Source organism: Sander lucioperca, chromosome 2 (assembly GCF_008315115.2).
Source record: "Sander lucioperca isolate FBNREF2018 chromosome 2, SLUC_FBN_1.2, whole genome shotgun sequence".
Lineage (NCBI taxonomy): Eukaryota > Metazoa > Chordata > Actinopteri > Perciformes > Percidae > Sander > Sander lucioperca.
The window spans coordinates 28,068,856-28,084,561 of NC_050174.1; the positions used below are offsets into that span (position 1 = coordinate 28,068,856).

Here is a 15,706-nt window from a genome sequence, read left to right on the forward strand (position 1 = left end):
TAAGTGTTTTGAAGTGGTTCGGAACCTTGGTGTGAAATATTTCTTCCATTATTTTATGTACAGTAGCTCTGACCAGAAATGTTTAAACCAGAATATTTACCAATGGTTTGCATCCCAACCTTAACAGCCTCTCTGTGTCCTGTGTAGACTTTTTGCTTTGGCTAATAAAATATCTCATTAGGCCTTTTTATGCAAACTCCCTCCATGTGTGTGAATTGGCCATAGCCTGTAGTGCTGCTTCGGCTCCTTCATCCTACCTTCAGCTTCCTCTAGTCGTTGGTTCTTGTTTATTAGATTATTGTCTTTAATCTGGCTCAGACTACAGCTCAGGGTGGTATCTTCTACTCCATTACCCTCGTTAGGTCCGCACGTCGTTAGTCTTAGAGTTAGTGGGGGCCAATCGTCCTCACTTCTTGTCCCTGTCGCGTTCTGAATTGTTCCTACTTAACTTCTTGCCTGATGTTAACATGCTGCGTAGCATTCCAGAATCTTCAGACGATGTTGCGTTGCAGAATAACAATAGGTTTTGTTTTGGTTTACCGTGCAGCGTGAACATATCCCTTCTTTCAGGTTTCAGCTGTAAATCCAAAAACAATAAGATAGCATTTGAACAAAGGTTTGGTGCCAATGCGCTAGTAGTAATAGTGTCACAGCGTACAGCGACAGCAGTTAAAAACCCTTTGCCCTTGTGGGCCCAACACCTGCCGACAACAGTTAGGAGTGTGGGATATTTTAGTTGCAGCACTGTGTTGCCGTTGTATGGAGAAGGAACTTCGTAGACACTGCTCTTAGTATAAAAAGATTTATTACATCAGAGTTTTCAGCATCAATTTACAGACCCATGGATATCTGGAGAGACGACCGACCCAATCTTCAAAATTTGCCGCTCTGCCTTTTCTTTGTGTGCACACAGCTTATATCTCAATGCATTGTATTAGCATAGGACGTGATTTGTAAGTATACCATTGGACCAGATAACTGACTAATCAATGCCTGTTATCTGGCACAACTCCAACAAAGGTTTCTTCTGTCTTGGGGTTCGTTACTCATGTTAACAATTTCCAGATGTTCTCAGTGAATGTAGAGTAAAGTTCATGCATCCTCCTTATACCAAAAACTTAGATCACAATGGTAAATAGTCAGATACCACAGGAGCTTTCCTTCATAACCTTGCCCCAGGTAATACCACAGCGACACCCAAAGTCTGAACACTCAAAACAATATATGTGGCTCCTACAGACTGGGACCTGACTTTTTTAGTGTGTTTGAAATCAACTGCATAGTGAGTTATCACTTACCCTGACCCAGACCCCATCAGCTGCACTGCACTTAATTTCAATACAGAATATTCAACTTCCTGCAGAGTGCTGTAGTTTCCTGCAAAGCTTGGTGTACACGCATGCATGCACACACACACACACACACACACACACACACACACACAACAAACACACACAGTGTGTGTGTGTGTGTGTGAACATGAATATTAGAACATGAATTAGAACATGAATGAACATGAATATTAGAAATCTCTTATTAAAAGACAGATGTACTTGAATATAGATTGAGTGGTTGTGTTTGGTGTGAGCCCTTGTTGTGGCCTCTATTTTAAGCCTCACATTATCCACCGTCTTTGTTTCACTCTGGAAAGTGGAAGCACTTTCCCCCATCATGCAGCTAACACGTGGGACGGTGAAATGAGACCTTTTGTGAGCCTCTCTTTCATCATACTGTTAAGCGCATAAATTGTCCTTTTGGTTGTCACACAGTCTTTTGTGTTGAGATGATCAGGTTAGCGGCAGTGTGCAATGACATTATTTTTAATATTGTTTGGCTGATATATTCCATTATATTGCTATAAATGTAGATCTCACACACGCTCCGGTTTTAAAAACCACTGGTCCAAACGAGCTGTGAACCAAAACTGTTTCTGTACCAGCTGTAAACGTGTTGGATCAGGGATTGACCCCCCTCTCGATGAACTGCAGCTTTTGGCTTTGTGTTGGCTTCGTTGTTCAGCCCTGCAGGTCAAAGCTTGGAATGACTAACTGAATAATCCCAGCTCTAAAAATTTAACCTTTTTTCAGCTTCAGCCTAAGCTGTTTCTGTGTGTCTCTACTCTGCCAGCGGACATCTCCAGGATGTGTGATGTGGACGTGTCCCCGGAGCCCAGCAGTCCCACCCTGTACGGCGAGTCTTCAGACAAATACTACCATGTGGACCGCTGGCAGAAGCTCCGCACCGCCGTCCGCAAACTGGAGTTCTGGGAAAACTTTAGCGCTGAGCTGATCGGGAGTGGCTTCTTTTCCAAAGTCTATAAGGTATGTCCTCTGTCCTCTCCCATGGTGCCTTGCTGCCCGCCTGCGTGTGAGCTGCTGTCAAAGCTTGCTTTGTTCCAGCCACTAATTGAGACATTCTTGCCATTCCGTGATTGGCCCACCAGCTTTGGAGACCATGGGGGCGCAGCTGAGACATTATGTAAGTCCTGTGTGACAGCAGACTAACGGACGCCTCTGTTCTCTGTCTCTGTCCTCTTGTCTCTGTCTCTGTCCTCTTGTCTCTGTCCCTGTCTCTGTCCTCTGTCCCTGTCCTCTTGTCTCTGTCCTCTGTATCTGTCTCTGTCCCTGTCCTCTTGTCTCTGTCCTCTGTCTCTGCTAACGGACGGCCTGTCCTCTGTCTCTGTCCCTGTCCTCTGTCTCTGTTTGCGGACGGCCCTGTCCTCTGTCTCTGTCCCTGTTCTCTGTCTCTGCTAACGGACAGCCCTGTCCTCTGTCTCTGTCCCTGTCCTCTGTCTCTGCTAATGGACGGCCATGTCCTCTGTGTCTGTCCTCTAGGTGATGCACAGCACCAGTAGGAAGGTGATGGTGGTGAAGATCTACAAAAATGACGTGGACCAAGACAGCATCGTACGAGAGATCAGCCTGCTGCAGAAACTCTCGCACCCCAACATTGTCAGGTAGCAGTCCCCCATGTCCCCCATGTCCCCCATGTCCCACATGTCCCCCATGTCCCTGTTCTTCCTGAAGCCTTGGCGTGGTCCAGTGGCTTCCATTCTACTAAAGCAAGAGAAACTGCTCGATGGTTCAGTCTCTCTTCTGTCTCTTCTCCCTCCCACACATCTCATCACATTACACTCTTTTCCCTCCACAATCTGTCGTTTTGCAGCAGTATTTATGGTTACCATAGTAACAGAGTATAATGGCAACACCTTTTAAACCTCTTTATACCATACTAGATAAATACTATGAATACTATGTCTAACACTATTATGATGATAATGAGTGAAAACAACACATCACAACCCTCTTTATGTGTTTCAAAGAGTTCAATCTGCTTCATGGCAATTTATAAAATCTATGAACAGACTCTTAAACTTTGTGTAATCCATCACAGTGAACATTAAGATGGTTGATTTGTACTCTACAACAAGTATAACTTTGACAAACTCACTGTGATGGATTGGGTTTTCATGGTCATAGTCATATCCCCAAATATACAGTGAACAGCAAAAGCATAAAGTACACATGATTTGTAGTTAAGGAGTTGCTATGTTTTTTTAGGTTATTTTGAATAAATCATGTTTTTAAACAGCATTTATTGAGTACTTGCCTATGTAAGTAAACATTATCACCATATAGAGTTGAAATAGCAAACATGTTTTTTTTTCAACTTTCATTTCAATACCTTTTTTGGGGGGGGCACATGCACCTGTTGAGATGAACGTGTGTCCCCCCCCCCCGGTAGTTAGTGTGCAGTCCCAGAACTTTGGGTTGGTCGTAAAACCAAAAATACAACCTGAAGAAACTCCGTAGAGCTTCAGAGTCTTCAGAGAGAATTCTTTGTGAGTCCTTCACTACCATTCACCATTTTTAAGTTGTTTGGATGAACATATTGATTAGAGCAGCTTAAAAATAAATCGTTAAAATAAGTGGAAAGGGATTCGAAAATCGTTGAGGTTTGAAAGACCTTGCTGTGGCTGGCAGTGGACACACATGAGACTGAGTAATGAGACCTGTTGAACAGTCATCTGCAGCCATTACATAACCAGCGTAAAGCAGCACACAGCATGTTTGCTCAAGCAATCTGATTTCTGCCATCTAGCAAGGTGACACGCTGAGGTTATCAGCCTCCAGGCTCACAGCGTATGCACATTGTTCCCAGGACCCGACGCAATACTGATGATAAGCCACGTAAAAAATAAGATAAATGGCTTATGATATCTACAGTACACAAGGGATACGTCACTCAATATATTAAGTTTTTAAACGTAATATTTAAGCTTCATGTTTCATAGTTACCTGGTGAAAGCTCACTCACACATTTGAATGCACATTATGAATTATTTCCCCATTGTGGGATTAATAAAGGATTTTGTATCTTTGAATCTTGAATCTTAAGAGCCGTTTTAATAAAAACTAAATCCTGAGCCAGCAGATTCTACAAACATCCTCTCTCTGTATACATTTAGAATGCCTAAAACTACTACAAAACTACAATTTCCAAAATGCTTGTTATATCTTCTAATGGTGAAAGTTCTTCAGATCAAATCACATACATCTGGTGATATTCTATATTTCCTGTTTTTCTTATTGTTGAAATTCCATAAACAAAGCATTCTGTGTGTACCATAGCCTGATACATCCTAACAAAACAGACTGTATCTAAGATGGCCGCCGCATCCCCGCTCCCTCCTGCGGTGGAGCCGCTGTATCCAAGCCCCGTCCTACTACTAATCACTAATAAAAACATCAGCATGATCAGAACTACCCAAACTGACAGAAACCATCTTTGGGAAACATGTGTTTGAGATGTAGTTCGCGGCCAGCCACCATGGGGGCCATCCAGATGTTTTGGCTTCACTGATCTGAGATCTGTGATCAACAGCTGGCCACACTGTTCACTTCATCAACTGGCTAATGGCAGTTCCTGAGTGACCTGTAATAAGTAAAAGGTCTGAGAGCCTTGCGGCTCATGATCACCGTTGAACATGACTTCAGGACTAACAGTCTAGCTACGCTGCACATAGCCGTGCTAAATGCTAACATGCTCACATTGACAATGCTAACATGCTGATGCTAAGCAAGGCTATTGCATGCTACTATCATAGTTTAGCATGTAAGCATGCTAACATACCAGATTTCCTTGAGAAATCTAAGAAGGACTCTTCAGGTAATGAACATGTCCTCTCATTCCAGATATCTGGGAATCTGTGTAAAGGAAGACAAACTCTATCCAATCCTTGAGGTGAGTGCGACACCTTCGTTTTCTTTTTGCAGCTTGTGAGTGACGTGACCGTGCACGTTGCCCACAGGCTGGCTTTGTTCTGTGTGGACAAACACTGATAATGAAAGGGTGGGTTAGGGCTGAGTTGATTGCTTCACGGTGATGTCAGACTGTATATGAGAGGAAAGTATTTTTGGACTGTCCACCTGTGTCATACTTATGTTAGTGTATGATGTCATGGCGCGGTGTATCAGCGGGTGTGTGTCGCTCTTTCAGTATGTGAGCGGCGGCTGTCTGGAGGAGCTGCTGGCCATGAAGGATGTTCCCCTGTGCTGGAGAGAGAAGGTGGAGCTGGCCTGTGACATCAGCAGAGGAATGATCTACCTGCACTACAAGAACATTTACCACCGAGACCTCAACTCCAAGGTAAGACGCTCAGCCTCAGTCTCTGTCTCTGCCCAATGTCCCCGCACGGATGGTTAGCTTTCCTCTAGTCTATATCCATGAAGTTCCATTTTCGAGATCGCTTTGTTGCCACTGGAAATTCTGCTGGATGTCCCTCATTTTCGGCCGGATGTCCGTCCCCTTCCTCTTTCTTTGTGTTGGTGTTCTAACCTCCGGTGGATTTGTGAGGACTATGGTTAACTGCTCCTCAGATCTCTGCAGGGTAAATCCAGACAGCTAGCTAGACTATCTGTCCAATCTGAGTTTTCTGTTGCACGACTAAAACTACTTTTGAACATACACGTTCCACCAAAACCAGTTCCTTCCTGAGACTATTTAGCAGAGGCACCGTGGCTCCGTCCGGAGCTCAGCACTGCCCAAGATGATTGTAATTGGTTTAAAGAAATGCCAATAAACCAGAGCACGTTTTTCTCCCTTCCCAGAATGCTGTGTGGACTAGCCAGACCCTCCTCCGCAGCGCTGTGGAAAATCATTGAATCTCCTAAGAATCAATATTTGAGTGCCTTTTAAGAAAGACACACGACGCATAACTACCACCAAATAATGCACATTTTTAATGAAGTACAGATGAAAATGGTTATGTATGGAAGGCTTTATTATATGTATATGCATGGGACAGTTTGATGCATCAAATCCTGACATGGGCTCACTTCTTTAATCCACAGTAATACTGTATTACACCCACATCTAACACATTAAAGTCTGTTTACCCTAGGGGTGCTAATTTAGATTGACTTCTCTGAGCGATAGCTGACCTGTTAGCCACTCATTAACCGCCAGGCAGGCAGCGGAGACTCCAGCGCAGAGACAGCACGGACAGTTAGGAATGTTTTAATCCCGATAACGATTTTGGCTTCTAACAATCACAAAAACTATGTAATCGAGTTTACCAATTATGTTTTGCAAGTTAACTCTCATTTTGTCTTGTGCTCTGATAAAAAAGGAAAGTATGAGGGACATTATACAGTTCAAGGTTTTCACTGTTGATTTGTTTAACTGTTTCACTGTTTTTTTTTTTACTTTAATAATTGCAACGTCATTCCAAAAGGCAATGAGAAATCGGTTTAAAGGATCCTGATTTTAATATTGACCAAAAATAATCGTGATTATGATTTGTTTTTCATAATCGAGCAGCCCTACCTACAGTCCAGCTGGTAGTGAGAACTAGCTGCTGGATGTGCTTCTCATCTTTCCTTAGCTTGGTCATTCATCTTGTCCATGTGGTCAAATGGTATACATGCTTTAATTAGATTGTCAACATTAGTTATAGTTTTTCCAAAGATATTGAAGAAGGGTGCAGGAAAAAATTTACTAATAAATAAATGAAGTGATATACAGCGGTGGAAGAAGTATTCAGATCCTTTACTTAAGTAAAAGTACTAATACCACACTGTAAAAATACTCTGTTAAAGTCCTGCATTGAAAATGTTACTTCAGTAAAGGTCTGTAAGTATCATCAGGAGGATGTAGTTACAGTTTTTTTTCGAGTGCTAGAGGACAGTGGGCACAACTGGAGTCACGTGCAAAACTCTAACTACAGTCTACACAGCAGCAGTTCATGTAGACCAGACTCTAACTACAGTCTACACAGCAGCAGTTCATGTAGACCAGACTCTAACTACAGTCTACACAGCAGCAGTTCATGTAGACCAGACACTAACTACAGTCTACACAGCAGCAGTTCATGTGGACCAGACTCTAACTACAGTCTACACAGCAGCAGTTCATGTAGACCAGACACTAACTACAGTCTACACAGCAGCAGTTCATGTAGACCAGACACTAACTACAGTCTACACAGCAGCAGTTCATGTGGACCAGACTCTAACTACAGTCTACACAGCAACAGTTCATGTGGACCAGACTCTAACTACAGTCTACACAGCAGCAGTTCATGTAGACCAGACTCTAACTACAGTCTACACAGCAGCAGTTCATGTAGACCAGACTCTAACTACAGTCTACACAGCTTTGCTTGAACACAGTTTTCAAAACTCTACACACTTATCCCATAGCATAAATCCCATAATTCATTCTTTATCTATAGTCAGTATATTTCACAAATTAGTGATTGTAGATCCTCTTCCACATTATCATGTGGGTGTGTGTGTTTGTGTGTTTGTTTGTTTGTTTGTGTGTGTGTTTGTGTATGTGTGTTTGTTTGTGTGTGCGTGTGTTTGTGCGTGTGTTTGTGTGTGTGTGTGTGTGTATGTGTGGGTATATATATGTGTGTGTATTTGTTTGTGTTTGTGTGTGTGTGTGTGTGTGTGTGTATGTGTGTGTATTTGTTTGTGTGTGTGTGTGTGTGTGTGTGTGTGTGTGTGTGTGTGTGTGTGTGTGTGTGTGTGGTTGCCAGGCTTCCCAGCAGAAACAGTCAGTGATGCAGAGAGCTGAGGCAACATGGCCGCCGCTCTATTGTCATGTTAATAGATAGTGTGTAACTGGTGCTGTTGTTTGACACATGGCTCTGTGGATCAGTGTGAGAATGGGGGGCCCTCACCACGCACGTCACCCTGAGGCAACTCATGTGGCTCTGTGCCAATTCACTTTATTGACACGGAGGGAGGCCACAGCTGATTTACGTCACGCTGTGGCTACAGAAAGTGCATCGATCCATCCATCATGGGGAACGGAGATAATTGAATGAATTATCCTGATTTGGAGATACAGATGAGCTGCATTAATCAATAACTCAGGGAGACCTGAGAACAAATGACATATACATAATACCAGAACATGACAATTCATTAAGCAGCCTGCTGAGAGCACTGAGAGCCAGAACAGAACCAGAATGAGCTGAGAGTCCGTCTGAAGCCGAGCTGCACATTCAGCTCATGGTTCTCTGGAGGTTTCACAGTGTTTGCTTTACTCTTGCTACTACTACTAACCAGCTGTGTTGTATCACCTGTATCTGTATCTCTATGTCCCAACCGGCAGAAGGCTGCCCACCAAGAGTCTGGGTCTGTCTGAGGTTTCTGTCTGTTTAAAGGAAGGTTCCTCTCCGCTGTCACACCAAATGTCTGCTCTTGGGGGAATAGTTGGGTCTCTGTAAATGATAGAGTGTGGTCAACTCTATCTGTAAAGTTTCCTGAGACAATGTCTGTTATGCATTGGTAGAAGAAGTATTCAGATAATTTACTTAAGTAAAAGTACTAATACCACACTGTAAAAATACTCTGTTACAGTTAAAGTCCTGCATTGAAAATGTTACTTCAGTAAAAGTGTGTAAGTATCATCAGGAGAATGTAGCTGTTGTATTAAAACCTTGTAGAAAGTGTAAAGGATCAACCAGTTGTGTGTTTAATGGTCTAATCATCTCAGCTGGACTTGTAGCCGTTATATTGTTGGCTAGTTTACTTTAGAATAAAATATCAGATTTTATAAACTACATGGGTTTTGTGTGCAGTAATCTTAATGTGTAAAGTAACTAGTAACTAAAGCTGTAACAGATGAATGTAGTGGAGTAAAAAGTACAATATTTCTCTCTGAAATGTAGCGGAGTAGAAGTAGAAAGTGGCATGAAGAGAAAAGACTCAAGTAAAGTACAAGTACCTCAACATTTGGACTTAAGGACAGTACTGGAGTAAATGTACTTAGTTACATTACACCACTGCTGTTATTATATGACACTATAAATACAATTGAATTGAATTGTGATGAACCCAGTGTACGCTACCTGGCCAGCAGCAGACAGCAGACCCAGTCAGCAGCTAGCTGGTGAAGCTAGCCTCTGGAGCGTTAGAGGCGGAGCCCCATTTATTCCTCTGAGAGTTGCTCAGTGTACATGATCATCGGCGCTGCTTCCTTACTGTGTGGCCCAGAGAGCAGGAGCACTAGAGACCTCCGCCAGGCCGAGCCGGCTACTTCCTGTAAAGCACTCAGCTAACTTGAATGGGGATTAAAAGGTTTAATCCAAATGTTATCGGACCCAACGGATCAAACTCTGAAGGTGAATCCAGTAATTTCGTGGGGATTGTGACGCGTTTAAAGAAATGTCTCCACTGACTTCCAGACGTCTCTTTCTCCATGTAAGTCTGAGGGGAAAAGTCTTTTTGGGCCAGAGGGCATCATGTTACAGGTCGGGGTTGTAGTTCCACCGTTCGGCTGATGTTTAATTTGCTTCAAAGCGTGGCACACTACCTGGGGGCTGAGAAAGCCTCCCAACGAGCAGTTCTAGAGCAGTGGTTCCCAAACGTTAGGGTTAGGGTTTCACATCAAGGACCCCTAAAGGCGCTGACACACAGAGCCGATTATCGGCCGTTGGACAGTCTGGCGAGGTCGGTGACTCGAGTCTGTTCGGTGTGTTCTGTGACGTTGTCCGCTGGAGGAGCCGTCGGCCTTCATTTGGGCCGACCTGACATGCTCAGTTGGAGACAGGGCAGTCGGGACTCACCTGGAAATGACGAGCGGATGAGTCTCTCAAAATCTGAAGAAAATCTTTTAAACTGACCTTTGTTGATCTGAAATGAAGACAGATTCAGCAACTGCACGGCCTATTTCTCTCTTAAAATGTTTTCAGAAACACGTTTCGGTAAACTATTTTAGTACAATATGAGATCGTATTCTGAATGAGCCGCCATGACAGTCTGGCTGTGAATTTCCGGAGAAAAAAGACCCACGTGACGCGTTCGTCCAATCAGCTGCCGGTTTTCATTTTCTGGGAAATAATACAGAGAAGCGCTGCCTGCTGCTATGGAGACGTATTACGTTTCGCGCACGTGCAGAGCGTACGCTCAAGTCGGCGTCGCCTCAGTGTGTTTTGAGGCATTTTTTTGGACCTCAGGGACCCGACTGATCAGTCCCACTGGCTTTACTGCTGACGGTCGGCCGTCTGGTTGGTGTGTAACCTCTCTAAAGTGACACAAATAAGACCACAGAGCCCATTTGATATTGTCCCAGAATCCCCTGATAGGATGTTTGTTTTTAGACGTTTTAATACAGAAAGTGTATGAAATTCATTACCAAAACAGTCTTACAATCTGTCAGTGTGTTACTTAAGGATGAAATAGAATTATTCCCCTCAAGTACCCCACTTTGGGAACCACTGTTACAGAGACTGAGTTGGTGAAGCTAAAAGCAGATGGTCAGAAACACGACTCCAGATGAATGCTGATGTTGTTATGTTTTCTTTATTTTTTTAAATTTTATTATTTAATGTTTATTTGACAGGGACAAATGCATAGAACATTGCTTTATAAAGAATACAAAGTAGATGCCATGCATACAGGTTTATAGCCATGACTAATTTGCAACCCCTGTCCCTAAAAAATCTATGAATGTAGCTTTAACAACATAACGTACATGACTGCTGGCTTTTTATTTCCTGCTGGGACATTTTCCCGCCCTGAATATGAACATATATTAAATATGGCTGCTGTGTGAATAAGATGAGTTTTAATAGCTTACAATATGATTGGCTGGTTGCTCCCCTGATCCCTCACAGTGAGGCAGCTATTTGTTACATCACAGGAACATCTTTGCCTTCACAGATATTATATACACAATGTGTCAAGTTATCAATCATACAATGGGCATTTTTTTTTATACATCCCTTTTGGGTCATCCTCTGGCAGTGAATCCAGTGAAGCTTCTGAGGCCAACATTTTCCCAAAGCCCCCTGAACCAACGCAGTCTTTGTAACTCTGCAAGTTAACTTGAATCAGAGTTTGAGCTCCTTTTAATAAGCGCCTTTCTCTCTGTATCTGCTAACGTGTTTCATTTTTGTTTCCCAAACTGTTGCCTTCCTTGGCATAGAGGGCCACGGCTACATTTAGAGCTGAAGTGTTTTTCCCAGGAGAGCCTCATAATGACTGGCTGCTGGATGGAAAAGGCTTCTGGTGCAATGGGAGCCAGATGCTAAGACGTCACTACACACACACACACACACACACACACACACACACACACACACACACACACACACACAAACATATAGATTTGCATGCATGCAAAGTAAACACACAAGTTAAAACACATTTGTTTTGTGCAGTCACCAGCACACCCCTGCTACATACCTATAGATTGATCCACATGCATCAACATCCCGCATAGACATTACACACACATATACACACACATAATACACAAACTTTAGGCCACCCACTGTTTGTTATGCAACTACAGCTGCCCCACTGTCTGCCTCACATCACACCTCCAGCTCAAGCTTTGTGTTTTTCCACAGACATTATAAACCTTTTATTAAAACTGTGATCTGAACACAGCCAGGCAGTGTGATGTACTGTACAGCAGCACACACACACACACACACACACACACACACACACACACACACACCTCCTCACATGAGGTCGAGTGAATCATTGAGTGAAGTCTGTTTATGAGTGGAGAGACTGCAGAGCTGGATTTTAATTTCTTTAAGATCAATACTTGACTGTTACAAAAGGTACTGTTGATGCTGCCTGCTTTTTTCAGATATCAAACTTACACTGCCCCTGTTGGCAACATGTAACCCTGCAGCTGCTGTGCCTTTTGTGTTTGTCCAGAACTGTCTGATCCGGGTGACGCCTAGGGGCCGGGAGGCCCTGGTGACAGACTTCGGCCTGGCCAGGGAGGTGGTGGAGCTGCCAGTCAAAGACCCCGGCAGGAAGCTGTCCCTGGTGGGCTCCGCCTTTTGGATGGCCCCTGAGATGCTCAGAGGAGAGCCATATGACCGCAAAGTAACTGACAAAAGCCTGTCTGTACTACACACACTCTGCTGCAGCTGGATACACATTTATGTTGTACTGACATCACACTTTGGAAACATGACGAACCCCAGGAAGAATAACTAACGTCAGGGCGTTAGCTAACAGGGATCCTAATAAACTAAACTAAACATGGTTGCTGTTATGTTTCTTATGTTCAAAAAGAGATGGACAGAAAGTGAGTTATGTCATGTCAACAAGTCTTAATAGTAAATCTTAAATCTAAAGTATTATCTTCTCGATTAATCTATTATTTGTTTGGTTTATTAGATGTCAGAAAATAGTGGAAAATCACCAAACGGTCCCAACACCCAAATTATCAATTCACATTCACACAAGATGAATAAAAGCAGCGAATCGTCACAAAAGAGAAGCTGGACCTTGGTTTTGGGAGTTTTTCCTTGAATTAAATGAAATTATTAATCATTTATACAAATAGTTGTTGATTCATTTATCTGTCAATCAACTAATGTTACATGTCTTTTTGGGCATATTATTCTTTAAAAGTAGCCTATATTCTTGGGTGCCTTATTGCTTTTCAAAACAACCAATATGTTTGGGATTTGATCGGTATCAACCTCCATTATTGCATTATATCTTCCAGGTGGATGTTTTCTCCTTCGGCATCGTGCTCTGTGAAATCCTGGCCAGGATCCCTGCCGACCCCGAGATACTACCCAGAACACAGGTACAAATCACATCAAACACAATATTGAAAAATATTTCTTCTCTTATCAGTGGTTGGCTGTGTATTAACCTGATATCACGGTTATGATATTGGTTATAATAAAATCATGTTTTTGTATATAAAATGTCAGAAGAATCCCCATCATGGCATCCCAGAGTCCAACTCACAATACTCAAAAGGTCATGGTTCACTCACAGTGCTTTTGACCACATGGACTTCTTCAGCGAATGGAAGTTGCTCAGGAGTCACGCAATTCAAGTACAGAACTTTGGTCACATGATAACAAGTGGGGGAAATTTAAACATAACAGTCTCAGATATGAGACCTTAGCTTGATAATACTATGTATTTATGGTGGAGATGATCACTGTGCATGTTGAAGCCTCAAAGGAACTCTTACAATACATTACAACAAATACATTTTGGGGTTTTTATCTGTCCATTAAAATTTTAGCTACAGCAACAACCTAGCTTAGCATAAAAACTGGCAGTTGCTGGCTTGCTCCAAAGTTGTTATTATATGCTTAACAAAACCTCTAATGCTGAAAACAGACCCAAGCAGAGGTCCAAGGATAGAGCCTTGAAGAACTCCACATGTCATGTGTGCTCACATACAGAGCTAAAGCTACACAAACTATTTAACTATGAATACATGACTTACTCATTGTCAGGGAAATGACTCAACTGTTTGCCTATCATGTTCTCTATAATTATGGATGAGACTATCAAGGAAAAGATGTCTGTGTGCTTCCCTGTCATTACTCATTATAGAGGAACTTTTTCTTGGATTTTACCAGACAGCACAATCGGGGACACACTTTTTGTGCTGTTTAAGGATAAACTGCTGAGACTGTCTCTGCCTATCCAAAATTGTAGAGGTCATTTTAACGATGAATATGTTACTTATTCATTCACCTACACATGGTATGCCTAGCCTACACAGCAGCCAACTGTAAAAGAAAGAACCATCAGCTACAGGTTATTTCTGAAGGAGCAGCAGTGCCCCAGATGAACTCATTGGCCTTGGTCCAGGTTTCTGCTCCTTGCAATGTGTTTGTGACAGTTCAATACCGCAAGGTAGTTAACAGTTAATTTTTTTCTGGTCCCATTGTGGAGCATGGATACGTTTTAGACGCCGCAGGCCTGAGAAAGACCGTTGTGATGTGCAGGAGGTCACCAGAACAATGAGTCTGAATGGGATTAGTTTGGTGAGTTCTGGCAGCGGCTCTCCCTGCTGTCCCTCCAGGAAACCCACAGCATGTTCAAACGTTGCTAGGCAACCCCCCTTTTGTTTAGCTATGTCAATGAACATATCACAATAAAGTGTTGCTCTTTGCCCTCACAGAATCATCCATATTGCATGTTTGAGTTGTTTGAAACTTCCTTGCATTTCAATGAGCTGGAAGGCTTTCTGTTTTGCAGCGTGGCATTGGTCATGTCTGTGTCAGCTTTATCTTCTGAAGACGGCGCACTGCAATTCGAACCCTGGAGAAGGAGGGTGGGCTGTTTTTGGTGTTAATGCTAAGCGCTTCATATCATTTTAAATAATCAGTTCAGCTCCATACATTACTTTACGCACAGACATGAGAGCGACAATGATATTCTCATCTCACCTCAAGAAAATGACTCAATGTTTTTCCCAAAATGTCAATCCATTGCATGAAAACCGGATTTAAGGACATGGAAATGGTGACGTGTATACATATTCAGTAAAGATGCCATTAACAGTTTTAAATTTTAAGTATAGACCTGAAAGTTAAACCCTACCTTCTGGATCAGGTTCCTGTTCCAAACAGCATGTGAACAGCCACATACGTAGTCCCAGCACAGGCATGTGTTGAACTTGACACATCTTTGATAAGTCTGGGAAATGTTGGCTTTAGTGTGCTCATGCCGCACTCACTGTTGATGTTGATGTATTTCAGGACTATGGGATGGATGTGAATGCGTTCAGGCAGCTGGTGACGGACTGTCCCCAGCGTCTCCTGGAGTTAGCAGCCAGCTGCTGTATGGTACGTACACAAGCTAACGGCATTACACCAAATGCTAATCAAAAGCTCTAAGACTGGTGTTAATGTTGGAAGACAAGTGAAGACAACTACAAGACATGAAGTGATAACGTATGAGCAGGTAGTTTAATACAGTTTTAATCAAGCTGGTTGGATGGTGGGCTAAGGGTTAGTGAAAGACGAGCTTTCTGTAGCTACAGTGCCTTGCAAAAGTATTCACCCCCCTTGGCATTTTTCGTGTTTTGTTGCCTCACAACCTGCAATCAACACGGATTGTTTGATTGTTTTGATTGTTTGATCATTTAATTTACAGAACATGCCCACAACTTTGAAGATGTTTTTTTAAATTTTTTTTTTTTATTGTGAAGCAAACAACAAATAGGACAAAATAACAGAAAAAGTCAATGTGCATAACTATTCACCCCCCTAACGTCAATACTTTGTAGAGCCACCTTTTGCGGCAATCACAGCTCCAAGTCTCTTTGGATCACTCTCTATGAGCTCGCCACATCTTACCACTGGGATCTTTGACCATTCCTCCTTGCAAAACTGCTCCAGCTCCTTCAAGTTGGATGGTTTGCACTTGTGAACAGCAATCTTTAAGTCTGACCACAGATT

The 15,706-nt window shown here is 42.7% G+C and overlaps 1 protein-coding gene across 2 annotated transcripts in view; it reads left to right on the forward strand.

The window, feature by feature from the left end:
• zgc:162952 (PKc_LIMK_like_unk domain-containing protein) overlaps positions 1 to 15,706 on the forward strand; it is a 38,575-nt gene that overhangs the window by 17,236 nt on the left and 5,633 nt on the right. For both annotated transcript variants that reach the window (XM_031300422.2, XM_031300423.2), the window contains 7 exons: positions 2,128 to 2,321; positions 2,835 to 2,956; positions 5,196 to 5,244; positions 5,500 to 5,649; positions 12,192 to 12,365; positions 12,997 to 13,080; positions 15,005 to 15,091. In XM_031300422.2, the coding sequence (XP_031156282.1) occupies positions 2,128 to 2,321; positions 2,835 to 2,956; positions 5,196 to 5,244; positions 5,500 to 5,649; positions 12,192 to 12,365; positions 12,997 to 13,080; positions 15,005 to 15,091 (860 nt within the window). The remainder of the gene's footprint in view (positions 1 to 2,127; positions 2,322 to 2,834; positions 2,957 to 5,195; positions 5,245 to 5,499; positions 5,650 to 12,191; positions 12,366 to 12,996; positions 13,081 to 15,004; positions 15,092 to 15,706) is intronic.